The sequence below is a fragment of the Pan troglodytes genome, chromosome 16 (genome assembly GCF_028858775.2).
Source record: "Pan troglodytes isolate AG18354 chromosome 16, NHGRI_mPanTro3-v2.0_pri, whole genome shotgun sequence".
NCBI classification, from domain to species: Eukaryota; Metazoa; Chordata; class Mammalia; order Primates; family Hominidae; genus Pan; species Pan troglodytes.
Window position 1 is genome coordinate 41,845,001 of NC_072414.2, and position 15,306 is coordinate 41,860,306.

General features: G+C 38.6%; 1 protein-coding gene across 15 annotated transcripts in view; it reads right to left on the reverse strand.

The window, feature by feature from the left end:
* ATP8B4 (ATPase phospholipid transporting 8B4 (putative)) overlaps positions 1-15,306 on the reverse strand; it is a 333,420-nt gene that overhangs the window by 3,778 nt on the left and 314,336 nt on the right. For 11 of the 15 annotated variants that reach the window (XM_063794140.1, XM_063794142.1, XM_063794141.1 and 8 more), the window contains 4 exons: positions 13,043-13,181; positions 8,920-9,050; positions 6,944-7,221; positions 1-1,030 (listed from right to left, as the gene is read on the reverse strand). The exon at positions 1-1,030 is cut by the window's left edge. In XM_063794140.1, the coding sequence (XP_063650210.1) occupies positions 895-1,030; positions 6,944-7,221; positions 8,920-9,050; positions 13,043-13,181 (684 nt within the window). In that variant the 3' untranslated portion in view covers positions 1-894. Of the gene's footprint in view, positions 1,031-4,986; positions 7,222-8,919; positions 9,051-13,042; positions 13,828-15,306 lie in introns of those variants that run through there. The other 4 variants (XM_063794137.1, XM_016928202.4, XM_016928199.4 and 1 more) reach the window with 2 other exon arrangements.

Consider the following 15,306-nt stretch of genomic DNA (forward strand, 5'->3'; position numbering starts at 1 on the left):
GCATGTTAGGTGGTAAGATTAGATTAGAGTGAAGGAGGCTACACAAGACAGATCACCCACCTTACAATTCTATCTCAATCATCAATGGTACTTAGACAAGCATAGTTCCTCTTTGAGCCACCCAGGCTGAGGATGTGTAGAAGGTACTCTACTCATCTCCTTCTTCATTTTGTGGTGATACCACTCCAGCTCTGGCTGATTTATGATGCTATTTTAGAGAAGGTCCCAGGCCACTTACCAGAGGGTCAGAGAAAAAAGCCCATGGTAAAGGGAGTTGATAAGAATGTGTATCCAGTCTACAACAGCAATTAGGGGCCTGGGCCTGATATCCTGCATTTCAGCCTAATGGGTGGATGAATTAACAACACCACAGTGTGGGGAATAGGAGGAAGAACTGGGGGTGAGGATGATGGGGGGATAGAGGGTGGAGTGCACAAGAGTTGTATGAAGCAGCCTGGACTTGACAGACACACATCCTTCATTAGCACTCCTACTCAGAATGAGCTGATGACCATGACTATTATACCAAATATCAAGTGAAAGAATTACACAATGGGTTTGAGTTTCTTCTACAGAACTGAGATGTAAGAAGTATCAAATTTTTTTACCTTTTCATATCAAATTAGACTGGCTCTGAACCTCTAGTCTCTCCATTCCATCTCCTTGGAGCGTATAAGAATTTCAGGTCTTACCTAGTCCCAAGAGACAGAGAAGGGCTTGGTCCTTAGTCCTGATACAGTTTGGATATTTGTCCCTGCCAAAATCTCATGTTGAAATGTGATCCCCAATGTTGGAGGTGGGGCCTGGTGGAAGATGTTTGGATCATGGAGGTGGATCTCTCATGAATGGCTTGGGCCATCCCCTTGGTGATAAATTCACAGGAGATCTGGTTGTTCAAAGTGTGTGGCATCTTCCCCACTCCCTTTTCCTTACTCCTGCTTTCATCATGTGATGTGCCTGCTCCCCCTTCACCTCTGCCATGATTGGAAGCTTCCTGAGGCCTCCCCAGAAGCAGATGCTGACATGCTTCCTGTACAGCAATACAATAAAAAAGTAGTTGACATGAACTATATTTTTAAACCTCCTGCAATCCAATACTTACCAGATTTCATAATTTAACATCTCTGAAATTAGAAGTAAATCTTACATCCAATGGCATCTTTACAACTCTAAGCGGCAATATTCTTCTTGTTTTCCCATGGTATGTAAATGAATGGTGCATCATTTACAAGGGGGCATTTTAGATTCCATCAACTGCGGTATGTATAATGCATGGTTGAAAGATACTGGGTTAGAACCTCTCCGAGGGCAAGAAAAAGAAACCGTTTCTTATTTATCTTGAACCGTGGCCTCTCCACACTCAGTGTTCTATTAAGTGATTGATTCACTTATTAATTTTAAATTTAGTCCAGTAGAACTAAATTTGTTAGCACATTTCATCTGAGAGGTCTACTAGATGTAAGCTATGTGTGAACCATACATGAGAACTTTGAGGAAGAAATGGAACCGTAAAACAAAGTCTTGCCTGTCAATCAAAAAGATAATTCTGGTCATCTTGTCTACCCCTAAGTATTTAACTAAGCTCCCAAACTATGAACCACAATTATTTATATTATAATTGTAAAATATATATTTTTTTAAATATTTCAATTAAAAATGTTAGTATTCATTCAGACAAAAAACCATACACAATACCTAAACATATTTTGTCAATAATATGCAGTTAGAAACTATTCCTGTTGTTCAAAACACATCATCTCGTACCTTCGGAAAACTATTAGCTACCACACAAAACGATACCAGGAAAATATTTTGACCTGCCCTATAGTGTTTTTGGTGTTATTTGGTTTAAAAAAAAAATCTTACTGTTTTTATCTGGTTTAGACCAAATAGGCACCTCATAAAGAAAAATAGGTATAGTTTCAAATGTGACTTATCACGTGGTCCAAATAGGTCAGAGTGCCAGCTGCCATTAGCAGTGGGGCAAGACTAGCCATTGATGGCCCATGTTCATTCTTATTGGTCAGTGTCCCTGTCCAACTGTTTGTTAAATAAGCTTAATATCTCCCCCAGTCACTAATCATAATCCCAAATTAATTTATTCTTTTTCAGTAGTCATTTAATGAAAGTGACATTATCTCAAGAAATTCAGTAACAGGAATTTTATTCAAAACCTTTTCTGAGGATGTTTTGGGGTCAATATTATTATTTCTGTCCAATCTTGGTGCATTATCTCATACTTCCCTGTATCTCTATAGTGTCACATACTGGAGCAGAGACAGAAAGGGGATGAGAAGGAAAATCATCAGCTGTCAAAGAAGCATCCTAATCATTGCTCACATTTACCTAGAAGAAGGCAGGGAGTGTAGAAACATTTATTACAAGGGGTGAAACAACTAGATTTCTTCTTGATCATTACTTTATTTCCAAGTTAACTATCATCTCTCCATGCATCCTGCTCCAGTAAGAATTTTCTGTGTAAGTCTAGGGCTGCAGTTTATTAAAAATTTTAACTTGCCCTTATAAACTTTATGGGAATCTGAATTGAGATAGCCAGAGATATCTGGCCAACTAATCATTATTATTTCTGAAATCTGGATGTTTATGTATGCAGCTCCAAGCTGATTTGTATTCTGCACCAGTTACAGGAATAGATCTGCCAGGAAGTTTTGAAATTCAAGGACAGATAGGGTTAAGTCATAGCCCCAAACTACAGATTAGCCCAGCAAGGTCCTCCAAATCTTTTGCAATACACATTTGGTAATACGTGGGTCATTTAGTTCTGGCTTCCAGGCAGTTCAGCTAAAGGCTTAGGCTAGAGAATTGCAAAAGCTTATGATTTCTCACCAAGGAATGAAATGTGACGCAGTAGAGCAAACTGCAGACATTTAATACCAGATGTTAATGTAAAAATTGGAAAATTGTGACCCCCCCACCCCCGACATGGTTATCTGACCCATGGCCTGCAGAATTCCATCACAAAGTCTGTAAGTCATCATTATTCCTGGATTCCTACACTATTAACTTTGTGCCTACTCTTTGTAGTGTAAAATAATAATTCTGAGTCATATAACTGAGATAATTAGATTATATCAATCTTGAGGCATTTTGTGCACACACTAACAGAGTAATTCAATTTCTTACCATAAAAATCAGAAGTAGAGCTTTTCTCATTAGTTGGATTTCCTAGTGACTTTTTAGAAATAGTTTGAGACATTTTTATTTCCTTTGCCTTCCACACCTACCTAACGTCACTAAATGCTGTAGGAAAGGAAGGAAGGGAGGAGATTTTTCTTATTTGCACTGAAAGGTAAAAGAACATTTGAAACATATATTTCTGAACATTTTTACATTTATTTACACTTTTCCCTAAATCTGCACACTTTAAATCTACACAGACACAATACAGTTTATGTAAGAATGATACACAAACTGCAAAGTGCTCTATAACTATGAAGAAAATTGATCAAGCTCTGTTGCTTCAACTTCGGTCCCAAGGGAACAAAGGCTCAAAGAATCTCCTCTAAGCCCAGATTCAAGGTAGGGAGGACTTTTAAATGAGCTCTTCTTAACAGGACATGAGTATCTTACCTTCACATCTGGATACTTTTGTTACTCAAAATGATGAGAGAGGAAAGGAGGGTGTGGAGATATCTTCATGAATCATTAACAAGAAACAGCATTCAACTGACCCAGGTAAAATGCCACCACAGGGTTTAGCAGCTCTGTGGTGAGCTGAGAGAAAAGCCAGAGACAGCAGTGCATCAGGGGCTAGTCTAGAGAAATACAAACCAGTACAACAGCCTGAAGAGCCAGGCCCTGCCCTCAAGAGAACATCCAATTCAGTTTCTTCTCTCTCTCTCTCTCTCTCTCTCTCTCTCTCTATATATATATATATATATATATATATATAAAATCTGTCTCTCTAACAAAGGCAATTGCAAATACACAACAGACAACACTGACAAGAACAGCTCACAGCTTGGGTAAATGAGAAAAGGTCTTTAAGACCATCCTGTCCCAATTTCTCTATCAATGGACAAGGACACCGAGGCCTGGAGAAGTCAGGTGGCATGCCCCAGCTCACACAAATCAGCACCATCACTGTGACAAGAAGCCAGGGCTCCTGGCCCCCATTCTGGTAAGATTTCCTTGTTCTCACACAAGATGTGAAGGAAATTTTACTATTCAAGAGTCAAGTATAATCCACTTTTTTTTTCTTTGAGGGATTACATTTATTTTTCAGAGAGTCAGATTATCTCAAAAAAACATATAACTGGAAAACTCTTTTCTCCCTCCCACCATCCTTTCCTCCATTACTTTTTCCTCTCTTGCTTTATCTGTCTTACTTTCTTCCTTCCTCTCTCTCTTTCTTTCCTTCGTAGGTATATACATCTGGAGGCAGAGGAGAGAGCCAAAGATAGCAGAGCTAAGTCAGGGAAACACAATTTGCAATTACCTATAATAGCTCAAAACTTGGGCTGAGATTTTAAAAACACAAGATTATCAGCTTAAATCTAGAAAAAATAGTTTTTCTTTCCAAATAATTTGATAACATTTATGTAAAATTAAAATGTTATTATTCCCCAGTGCCCCCACCATCACTACCCACCTCTCATCACTTTTCATCTTCAGGTTCAAAATAATCCCTGGCACTTGTAATTGAATGATCTCGCAATGGGTGTGTGAGTTTACTTGGATCTCATGGGGCCAAAGTAAGCTGATAATATGTTTCTCTCACAATCACCCACACTATTTGTTTATAAACAGCCTTATTTAATTTAAACCGGACTTGCAAAATTGGACCACTTCTAATCTTTCCTATCCCTTACACATAGGTCCAATTGTTTCATTTTATTCTTGACTCTGATTCTAAGAATGAGTACATTTTCCTCAGCATGTAAAGGAGAGAAAAAAATACCCGTGGACTAATGTAACAAAAATCTCCCCAATGAATTTCCCATAAAGAAGAGATAAAACATCAAGTACCAATAGTGCCAAAACATTTACTGAAAGTTTTCAAATCTTGCAAAAATGTTACAAAAAGTGAGCAAATGTGGTGAAACTAATGACAAATTAGACATTGAAAACCAACATCTGGTTAAGTGTAGGCAGGCATGTAAGGGAAAGACAACGTCCATAGGCAGTTACTATGGTAAAGGACTGCGTTTGACTCTTTTACACATATTATTTCATTTGATCCCATTTAGGAAAAATTATCCCAGACTTGAAAATTTTGGTTTTAAAAAATTGTGACCTATAAATATCACATTAGCTCATTATCCATCAAACTCACTCAAGTGTCACCTGACTCTCTTGGGAAATGTAACTTTGTCTGACCAAGAATTTAATAGGGACCAGATTAAGGACTCTGTAGAATTAGAAGTTGATTTGTAGAAAACCATTAAGACATGATGCTTTATTTTTGCTTTCTGGTAGAGAAATGTACCTCCACGGTTATAATTTTAGTTCCCTGTAGGACCCTAACCAGTTTTATATCTTTCTGGCAATTTCATTCTATCAAAGCCTTCCTCACTGACTATTTAGATTCCAGTTTTTTCATATTCTCTTCCAATTGCTCTGTTATACTGATGTTGAGTTAACTGGAACTTAACTCATCTGTTTATGAAATAATTATGTTTTTAATAATTTCAGAGTTTGTGCTTTGACAGACAATCATCAACCAACCACGTGAGGTAGGTAGTATGTCCTCATTTTACAGAGGAAGAAACTGAGTCTCAGAGAAGGCACATTATCGTCCAAGTTTATAGAGGTAAGAAGTGACAGAACTGAGGTTTTCACACAAATATGCCCGAATCACTTTATGGAAAATACACTGATGATTCATATGTGGACTGAAATTTGAGCTGCAACATCTCCAAAAAAACAACCTTACCTACATATGTTTACTACATGTTTGAATTATAAACATGACAGCTGAGTATCAAAAGCAACTAATTTTAAACAATCTAAACCTGAGTTTTTAAATAGTAATTTAAACAATTATTTATTAATTTGTTTGGCTTCAATTCTGAAGCTTTAAAAATTGGAAATGTTGAAAATATTTGCCCATAGACTATATGGAATATTATCATTAAAGTGTGAAATTCCAGTGCTTTGCTGATTCTATTAATGGTCTGGATGATGCTCAGCAAATTACTACTGAGGTTGTTAGAAAAGCCATTGAAAAGTATTTAGAATACTTAGTGGCGAGCCTCTCTCACATTTCATAAGCATGTCCTTACATGACACAGACTGAGAGCTTTTTGAATAAATTTGATCAAATTACCAGCCTATCCTGCTGCAAAGATGTTCAGTCTCCTTTGTCCCTAGACTGGTATAAAAATGAGAAACACAAGCACACTTTTGTATTCTTCAGGCTTGGAAGCCATTTGTTGTCCTGGCTGAACAGACAGGTAGATATCAAGACTAAAGAGTGACATGCAACTCAGTCTGAAAGCAACACAGTACACGCTTTAAATTGTAAAAGTATACCTTGGGAAAGGCTGATCTTACAGATACATGTTTATCTGTCAATAGGCATGCTTTTCAGCTTGGATATATACCTTTAAAATGCACCCTTTTATCCGCCTGAGGATCCATTCAGTGAATATGCAGCTTTACAAGTTTTTCTCCATAAATAAGATTCTAAAGTTCAGGTCAAATGGTATCTAGGTTGATTAAAAAAAAAAAATCTGTACTTGTAACAGCGAGTGTTTTGTCCACCAAATCACAAACTAGACAGTGACCCTCTGGCCTGGTTTTCCATAGCGCACACTCCTGTTTGATGGGCACTGGCAGTTGTCTGCCGCAGATTTAAGTTAAGTGAGGCAATCTGCCTGCCCCACCTCTTGCCTCAAATCTCAAACTCTGGAGCCAGCAGAATTTCAGCTCCACCTGAAGTGAAAAGATAACTATGTGGTTTAAATTCATATTGACTCACAGTTTCACTGTTTTATCCTGGCTAAAGCTGCTCACTGTGTCTGTGGTTTTCTTACATAAATTTTCAATCCAGCTAGTGCTATTATAATGTGTCTTTTCCAGCCCTGATGTTGGGGGTGGATTTTTAGCTCGCATATTTTTTCCAGATGTGATAAGCTCTCCATAGCCTTCTTGGTGAGCAAAAGCATATCCAGACCTTCTTGAGCTTGACCTGCGGGTCCGAGGCCTTCGGCTACTTGGAGGCCTTGCCTTCTTTTGAGCCTTCTGCCACCGGCGGATCTGGAGAGAAACAGACCCAAAGTGAGATGATGCATCCAAATGATAGACTCCAGGCAGTGGCCCACTTTGTAAAGTGAAAGCCTTTTTTTTTTATAAGTAAAAACAACATTGCAAAAGGAAGTTTTAAATCTAAAAACTAAGAAATTTTCCACCCAAAAGATAACACTGGGGGGGCACTGGTCCATTTTTATCTCTATCGAGACACTATTAAGTAATTAAGAAATATCAGACAAATTCCATTATTGTCTCTCATATATCTTCAATGCATACGAGCATACATTTGTATAGAAAGATTTTCTAACATGCACCGCCCAAAGTCAGCATAATAATTTATAATTTCATTCTCCCAAAACAGCCTTTTTCCTCTCTTTTAGAGATTCTCTGGATCCAACAGTTGTCAGTAACTGGACTAGAAGAAAATTCAGAAAATGAGTCAGAAATATTCAATTCTTGTGGTAGCTCAATGTATCATGAGACTTCCAGGGTTTTGATTTATCTTAGGTTTGTATGGCCTTTCTAAATGTTCCCTATTATGTGAGTAGGTTTCCCACAACTCTTTCATTTCCCTGTAAAGCTAAGGAGAAAAAGACCTGAGGTTTGTTGTAAGCGACCTTGTTCTCTGGTTTGGCAAATCACTTGGATCCTGACTTTTGTGTCAGGAAAAAACCATCAAGCAGAACATCACGATCAAATTTATCAGACAAACAAGCACACCCTTCCTTCCTTAACTCATCCGCCATTTTCTGGGTTTATGTCAGAATGAGCTTGGAGAACCAAAGAGAGAGGACAGATATGACAAGGGACTCCGAATTTTTCCAGAAGGAATCTTTTTACACTTTGGTCCCAAAATGTCAGAGACATCATGATTTAAAAAAATGTGTGTGTGTGTGTGTGTGTGTCTGTCTGTCTGTCTATCTATCTATCTACCTACCTACCTACCTACCTACCTACTTCAGTCTCTCTCAGCATCACTGGCCTGGTCCCACTCACCACAGCAGCATGTTCCCCCTTCTCATGACATGGCTATGAATGTTTGTCTCCCTTTCTTTCTCCTTTTCACGCTTTATCTGAGTCCTGACCTAAGTTGATATTGTCCTACTTACTCCTCTTCCCATGAAATTCTGAAATATGTTCTGTTAATTCTCCAGTTAAGGAATTTCTATAACCTGTTCTTCCTATTTTCCTTCCAAGTGTACTAATCTACCCAGCATGCTGCTCTTCCCCTTCTTAATCTGTTCAGAAGGTAACATCTCACCCATGTTTCTGAATCTGCTACTGGATTTCTACAAAAATGTTAAGCCCCTTTGACTCATACCATGCTTGTCTCTCTTTTATTGTGCTTGTACTTGCCCTCAAATCAGTATCTTTTCCTATAGCTTGCCTTTCCCTTGGAAAAATTATCCAAAATGATGCCTGTGATCTTCTTTTTAAAAGTCAGCTTTTTAAAATACCCAGTTCAACTTGTAATTTATGACTCCCCATCCACATTTAGTATAGATGCCTCTCTTCATGGCACTAAGGACTAGTACATTCAAGACGTGGGAAGTCCCATCTATTCTGATGTGATCTCATGCACCAGTAGGTGTTTTCTTGTGACAATTTCATTAGCCCATCTCTGAGCTTCCAATAAGGCAGAAAAGGACACCATTTCAAGAGCCAAAAACCAGCCTTCAAGTATTCATCAGCACTGTGACATACCTGATCACTCAGGGTTGGGTATAAATCCACCTTCAAAAATCTGAATGCCACCACTGGCATAACCGAAGCCACTGTTGTTAAGAGAATTACAAGCCAGATGCACTTCTGGGTCAGGGAATGTCGTGCATTACCTATCAATCATTAAAGAAAATATACACTGTGGTTACAAGTAGGACTGAATTATTAATTAATAGGTTCTTTGTTCCTACAAGATCTTTTTTTTTTTTTGAGATGGAGTCTTGCTCTGTCTTCCAGGCTGGTGGAATGCAGTGGTGCGATCTCAGCTCACTGCAAACTCTGCCTCCTGAGTTCATGCCATTCTCCTGCCTCAGCCTCCTGAGTAGCTGGGACTACAGGTGCCCGCCACCAAGCCCGGCAAATTTTTTTTGTATTTTTGGTAGAGGCAGGGTTTCACCATGTTAGCCAGGATGGTCTCGATCTGACCTCATGATCCTCCCGCCTCGGCCTCCCAAAGTGCTAGGATTACAGGCATGAGCTACCACGCCTGGCCAAGATCTTTTCTCAATGGTGAGATTTGGATCACCTAATGTCACCATGATGATAAGAAGGCAGAAGTGCTAAGATCACCCTCAGGAACAGCTTAGTGGCCTGATCACTTAGAGATTACCAGCCTGAGCCAAGCATTCTCTCACCCAGGCTCAGTCTAATATCACTCACGGAGCACAATTCTCTCTTCCAGCATCAAGATCTTGTGGTTACAAAACAGCCATTATTTTTAAAAGGCACATTTACCCTTTACCCTTGTGGACTCTTGAATTAAAACTATCACATCAAAACTACACAAAAAATGTTCCAGATGCAGGTACAATCTCAAGTAATGATCGCATTGATTGGCTTGTCATAAAAGGGGAGCTTTATCTATTGCAGGACCAACTTTTTAATTTCAGGCAATGGCCTGAGAAAACCTGCCTCAGAGGAACTTGTTATTTCTCTATTGTTCACTTGGTTATGAAGTCCCCAAAGTTCCAAGATCAAGAAGGCTCCTGGGTTTGTGAAAAGAACATTCCCTCAGCAGGAGACTGTTGATGCAGCCATCCAACATGCTAGGGCAATAGGACAGTGAAACTCATTTCCAAGCCTGAAGCCAGTTTCCTTACTTTTTACTCACACCTCACATACCCCATTGTGGGTTTAAACAAGGCAATACGGGTCAGTAAGGCAGGCAGACAAGCTCCATGGGAAGATGCCAACCCTGCTTATATCACCAAAATAAACTTTTGTCCCTGTTCATTTTCTAGAGATTTATCATCATACCCCCAGTTATCCAGGTCCCCTATCCCAGTATTCAAATGTTACCACCATTCAAATGTGCTTTGGGTATGAGGGCTTGGCTACTGAATGGTATGTCTGCTTTTTCTGGCTTTAGAGAGAGGAATCTGCCTACCCAAGAGCAGCTGATTCCAGTTGCCTTCAGCCATGGGCAGAAACAAACTTGACTTAATAAATTAAATGTCTCTTTGAGCTCCTTGAAGCTTGGTACCCTCAGGCATGGCTGGGAAAACAAGCTTCACTTTGAAACCACACTCCTGTTTGCTGCTAGCTACTAAGGAAAAAAAAATTTTCCTGAAACCCCAATGTTGATCTAACTTTTAAAAAATTTCACTGGAGCTCAGTAATTAATTACTGAAATGGCTTGTGCTTAGCTGGAAAGAGTGGTCCCTGCACAAATTACTTTCTCCAGTTGAGGCATTCTAGTCTCATTATGCATCACAGTGCTCTCTTAGGACTGGAAATCTTCTAGTCAATACACTGAACTTTTCGTTTTGGCAAACGATCTTAAAAAAATAAAACAAAAATAGTTTTGGTGTCTTTGTTTCCCAATATGCTTATTCTTACTCATGACCAACATGTCTCTACATAGTTGGAATCTTTTGGTAAACAACGTATTACCAGTACATATTAAGTAAGAGTGGTGCAACTTAAAGATTTCCATTTACATGTAGGAAAAGGCAAAAGGTGAAGAACATTTTTAAGTGTATGCGTGAATTTAAATTGAATTACAATTTCAGGTGCCTTTGCATCAATGTGGATTTGTAACCTTACTAACCTTATAATCCTATTTTAGTCCTTGTGGTCTTATTTTGCTTTCTACATAAATTAGTCCAAGAATTTACTTCCTCAATTAGTGGATACAAATCTCACTCTTGCCTGATTAAGTTCAAGAATGTTGGTCACTGCGCATCTCTCTTTTCCAGTTTGTTTAGATGAACTCGGTTAGCAGCTTATTTCACACACACTAGAGATTTCAAAACCTCTGAGAAAGTATATTAATATCCCTCTTTTATAAAGCTCAGTGGCCTTTGCTGGGAATCATTTTGAAATGTGGAGTGCAATGATGGTATACCCTATACATAGACCAGAGGTATACTCTTTGTAGAATAATAGAATCTTTTTTAAGGGATTTTAGAGGGTCCTTTGCTACTCATCTGATGTTCAAATTCCTCTGCAATCTTCCCACCAGTAATCAAGCCACATTTGCATGAATAATAATAATCACCATCACCATGGTTAACATTTATTTAAAAAGTACTATGTACCAGGATACATGCTAAGTGCTTTATATGTATTATTTCATTTAATCCTCATAAATTTTCCATGAAAATAGGCTTATTAATATCCTCAGTTTATAAGTGAAGACATTAATGCATAGTATAATATTGTGAGCTGTATGTTTGGTCGTCTTCTCTGTTTTCTGGCATAGATTTAAAACTCCTCGAAATCCTCAGTGATATGTGTCTTTTTATTTGTTAATGAGTTGACTGATGGCTGGAAGTCCCTAGGTAGCTTCAGGATGGGGGCTGGTCATCAGAAAGACTAAGGTAGGATTAGAGGGTTGGGAGTTTCAGCTCCAGCCTCTAATCTCCTGGAAGGGAAGAGGGACTGAAGGTTAAGTTGATCACCAATGGCCAATGACTTTATCAGTCATGCCTATATAAAAAATGCCTTCATAACAGCCTTAAAGAACAGGGTTCAAAGAGTTCCTAGATAGCTGAACATGTAGAGGTTCCTGGAGGGCAGCGTTCCTGGAGGGCAGCATGCCTGGAAAGGGCATGGAAGTTCCACGCCCCTTCCTCCACACATTGCTCTATGCATCTCTTTATCTGTATCCTTTGTAATATCCTTTATAGTAAACCAGTAAATGTAAGTGTCTCCCTGAGTTCTTTGAGCCACTCTAGAAATTAATCAAACCCAGGGAGGGGGTTAGGGGGAACCCCAATTTATAGCCAGCTGGTCAAAAGTAGAGGTAAAACATCCTGTGGCTTGCTACTAGCATTGGAAGTGTGGGTGCAGTCATGTGGAACTTAGCCCTCAACTTGTAGGATCTGACACTACCTCCAAGTAGATATTGCCGGAATTGAATTGGAGAATATCCAGCTGGGGTCCTCTGCAGAAACACCTCATTGGTTGTTGGTGGGAAGAAATCCCTACTTCTTGGTGACCAGAGGTCACAGAAGTCTTCTGTGTTGCTTGCTGAATGAGAGTATAGGAGAAACTGAGTTTTGTTTATTCCTATATATTCTCACATGGAAAGAAGAAACTTGCCCAAAGTCACACAGCTTGTTAAGTGGCACAGCTGGCGCTTGAACCCTGACTGACTAACTACAAAGCCTACTCCTCATGCCACTTATGGATTAATGTCCAGGAATTTTTAGAAGGCTCTAAATTATACATTGTTTCATTCTTATCTAAATGCAAATAAGTTCTATGGGTGAATTTTGGCAGATGTTGGTGATAATGTGGCATAAAAGGAGAGTCTAGTATTTCTTTTTCTTCTCTCTACCATATATGAGCATTTGACAGGTCTTCAGGTAGCCCTAATATATGTGCTATGCCTCTCATTTGCAAAGAGACAGCCTACTACATGTAAGCTGTTGAGAACCTGTAAGCTACTGTGAGTGATTCTTCTGCATCCAGCAGAGACAGCAGAAACTGAGCTTTTAGAGCCACTTTTAAACTCGGAAGCCTTCGGATGCCTGGCTCAATCAATTTCTGGACAAAGGATCACTAATCATCCCCAGCTCTACCTAACACAAAAAATAAATTATAAGACAAGTAACCAGCAGCAGACACTAGGTTCCACTAGTCAACATGACTCACTTACCAACAAATGGAAACTGGTTTGGGAAGATGCCAAAGATGCCATTACTGTGCATTGTAAATAAAATGGAGAAATAAATGGCAATGCTCCCCCAGATGAAGACGTGATTAATGAAAGTCCAGTAACTGGTATCCAAGGCTATCTGTAAATAAAATCAAATGCAAACGGGAGGTCTTTGAGGATTAAAACAGCATCATTTTACCTCGTGATGTTTCCCGAGAACTGCCCTGTGGCAGGAAGGTTGCACCTGCCTAGTTGCCAAGCCAACCACGGGCATCCCCACTTTCTGAACACACACAGGGGACTGATCTGACTTCATATTTCTGGTAGAAAATTGACTTTAGAACTTCTATATGCAAGCCATTATATCTGCCAAGGTCGAGCCAGAATCAGGAGGTAAGATGTTAAACATGTTAAACTTCTTTTAAGTGAGAAATATGAAAGCACAATGGCTTATAATTTTTAAGTTACTTTCCAAATGTCTCTCAAAACTTTTCTATTGGAAAAAAATTCTTTCTGTGATGGGCAAGCGCAACATTTTATACTCTGTAAGTAAATTTTCACAATACCATTTTTACACATGCATGATCTTTTTTACACCAATATCCCAACTCATTTTGATGATCCTTTCTCTTCAATTACTCAACTTATAACAAAGAAAATTCTTCAGCCTTATTTTGGCATAAAATTCAGAAACTGGGATTCACAATGGCCTGGAAGCATGGTCACGAGCTCTTCTTCCTTCTAGTAACTTGTGGCGGCAGCTCAGCTAGAAGAGTGGTCTGCTACTGGAGAATCAAGGACACCACTGGTAAATATGAACACTTAAGTTCTTCAGAGAATAAAAAAGTAGGTTCTGGTATCATTATTTGCATCTCATAGTTCCCAAGTGATCCACGTCCAAGTGAAGGTTTGTATTTCTAGTAGTTTGTTGCAAGACTAAAGATTTCTCATCTGTCTGAGGGGGCCCTACCTGCTTAGTAAATAGATCCCTCTCAACATGCTGAGACATACTTTCTCTTCCCACTTGTAATTTACTGTCCCTTAAAATGTTTCCCCATTAAAATGATGCTGGCAGCCTTTGATGTGAACTACAGGGTTTATAAAAGTACAGGCTTTCCTCCCCTCAGGAGGTCTGAAAACAGCCCTGCCATCCATGCCTCAGCAAAGACATGCCCGCTTTCCAGTTCATTTGGCCGCCAAGACATTTCACCAAAATCTCCAACTTTACCTTCCACCACCTGTTAGTTTAACACTCTCAAGAGTCAACGATAGCCTGATCTGTGTGGGTAAGAGTAGGCAAAGAAAAATTACAACCCATTTAAAAGGATTCAGCGAAAAAGCAAGAATAGGTGGCTCCTATTGAAGCAGAACTAATAGAAGAGACAGACAAGCACGATAACAACAACAAAATATAATAAGACCCCGTAAGAAGATGCAATTAGGTCACATTAAAAAAAATCTGAAAGAAAAACACACTATTTCTGAATTTAAAAATTCAACAGCAAAACCAAAGAATAGTCAATGAATAGAACTAAATTAATATTCTGGACAAAACAATACAAATAATATCTCACAATAGAGAACAAAGACTTGGAGACATGGAAACCATTTTCAAAAAGATATGAGACATGAATAGCAAATTCATAGATCTCAGATCTATGACTCCAATATACAAATAATGGCATTTTAGAAAGAGAAAAAGGAATAAATAGAAAAGTAACAATCAAAGAAATGACAGCCGAAAACTGCTCTGTGATAACAAATAGCATAGATTTTCAGATTGAGAGGGTCCTTTAGTTCCTATCCAAAGTAATGAAAGAAGATTCTGGTGACATAATCTTTTACACAGAGAAGGAAAAAGAATCAACCTAACATCAAACTGTCACAGTGAAACTGTGAAACAACACAAAATTGTTGAAACAACAACTATATAGTGAAGAAACAACAAAGTTCCTAAAGAAAAAGACTGACTCAAGGATCTTATTCTCATCCAATATATCATGTAAATGTAAAGGCAAAGACAGAAAACATTGAGCTAAAAAGTATAACATCTCAATATCCTTTCTGAAGAAATTACTCAAGGATATCTCTGCAATGAAATAAAAATTAAAACTGTACAAAGACCTCAAAATAACAGAAGACAGGTCATAAAAATAGTGGTGAGCAATGCTTCTTGTAAATGTATAGTTAGTTCTAGATGAGTAATAATGTATGAGGGCAGTATTAATTTGGAAAAAAATGGGAATAGTCAGCAAATATGTTAC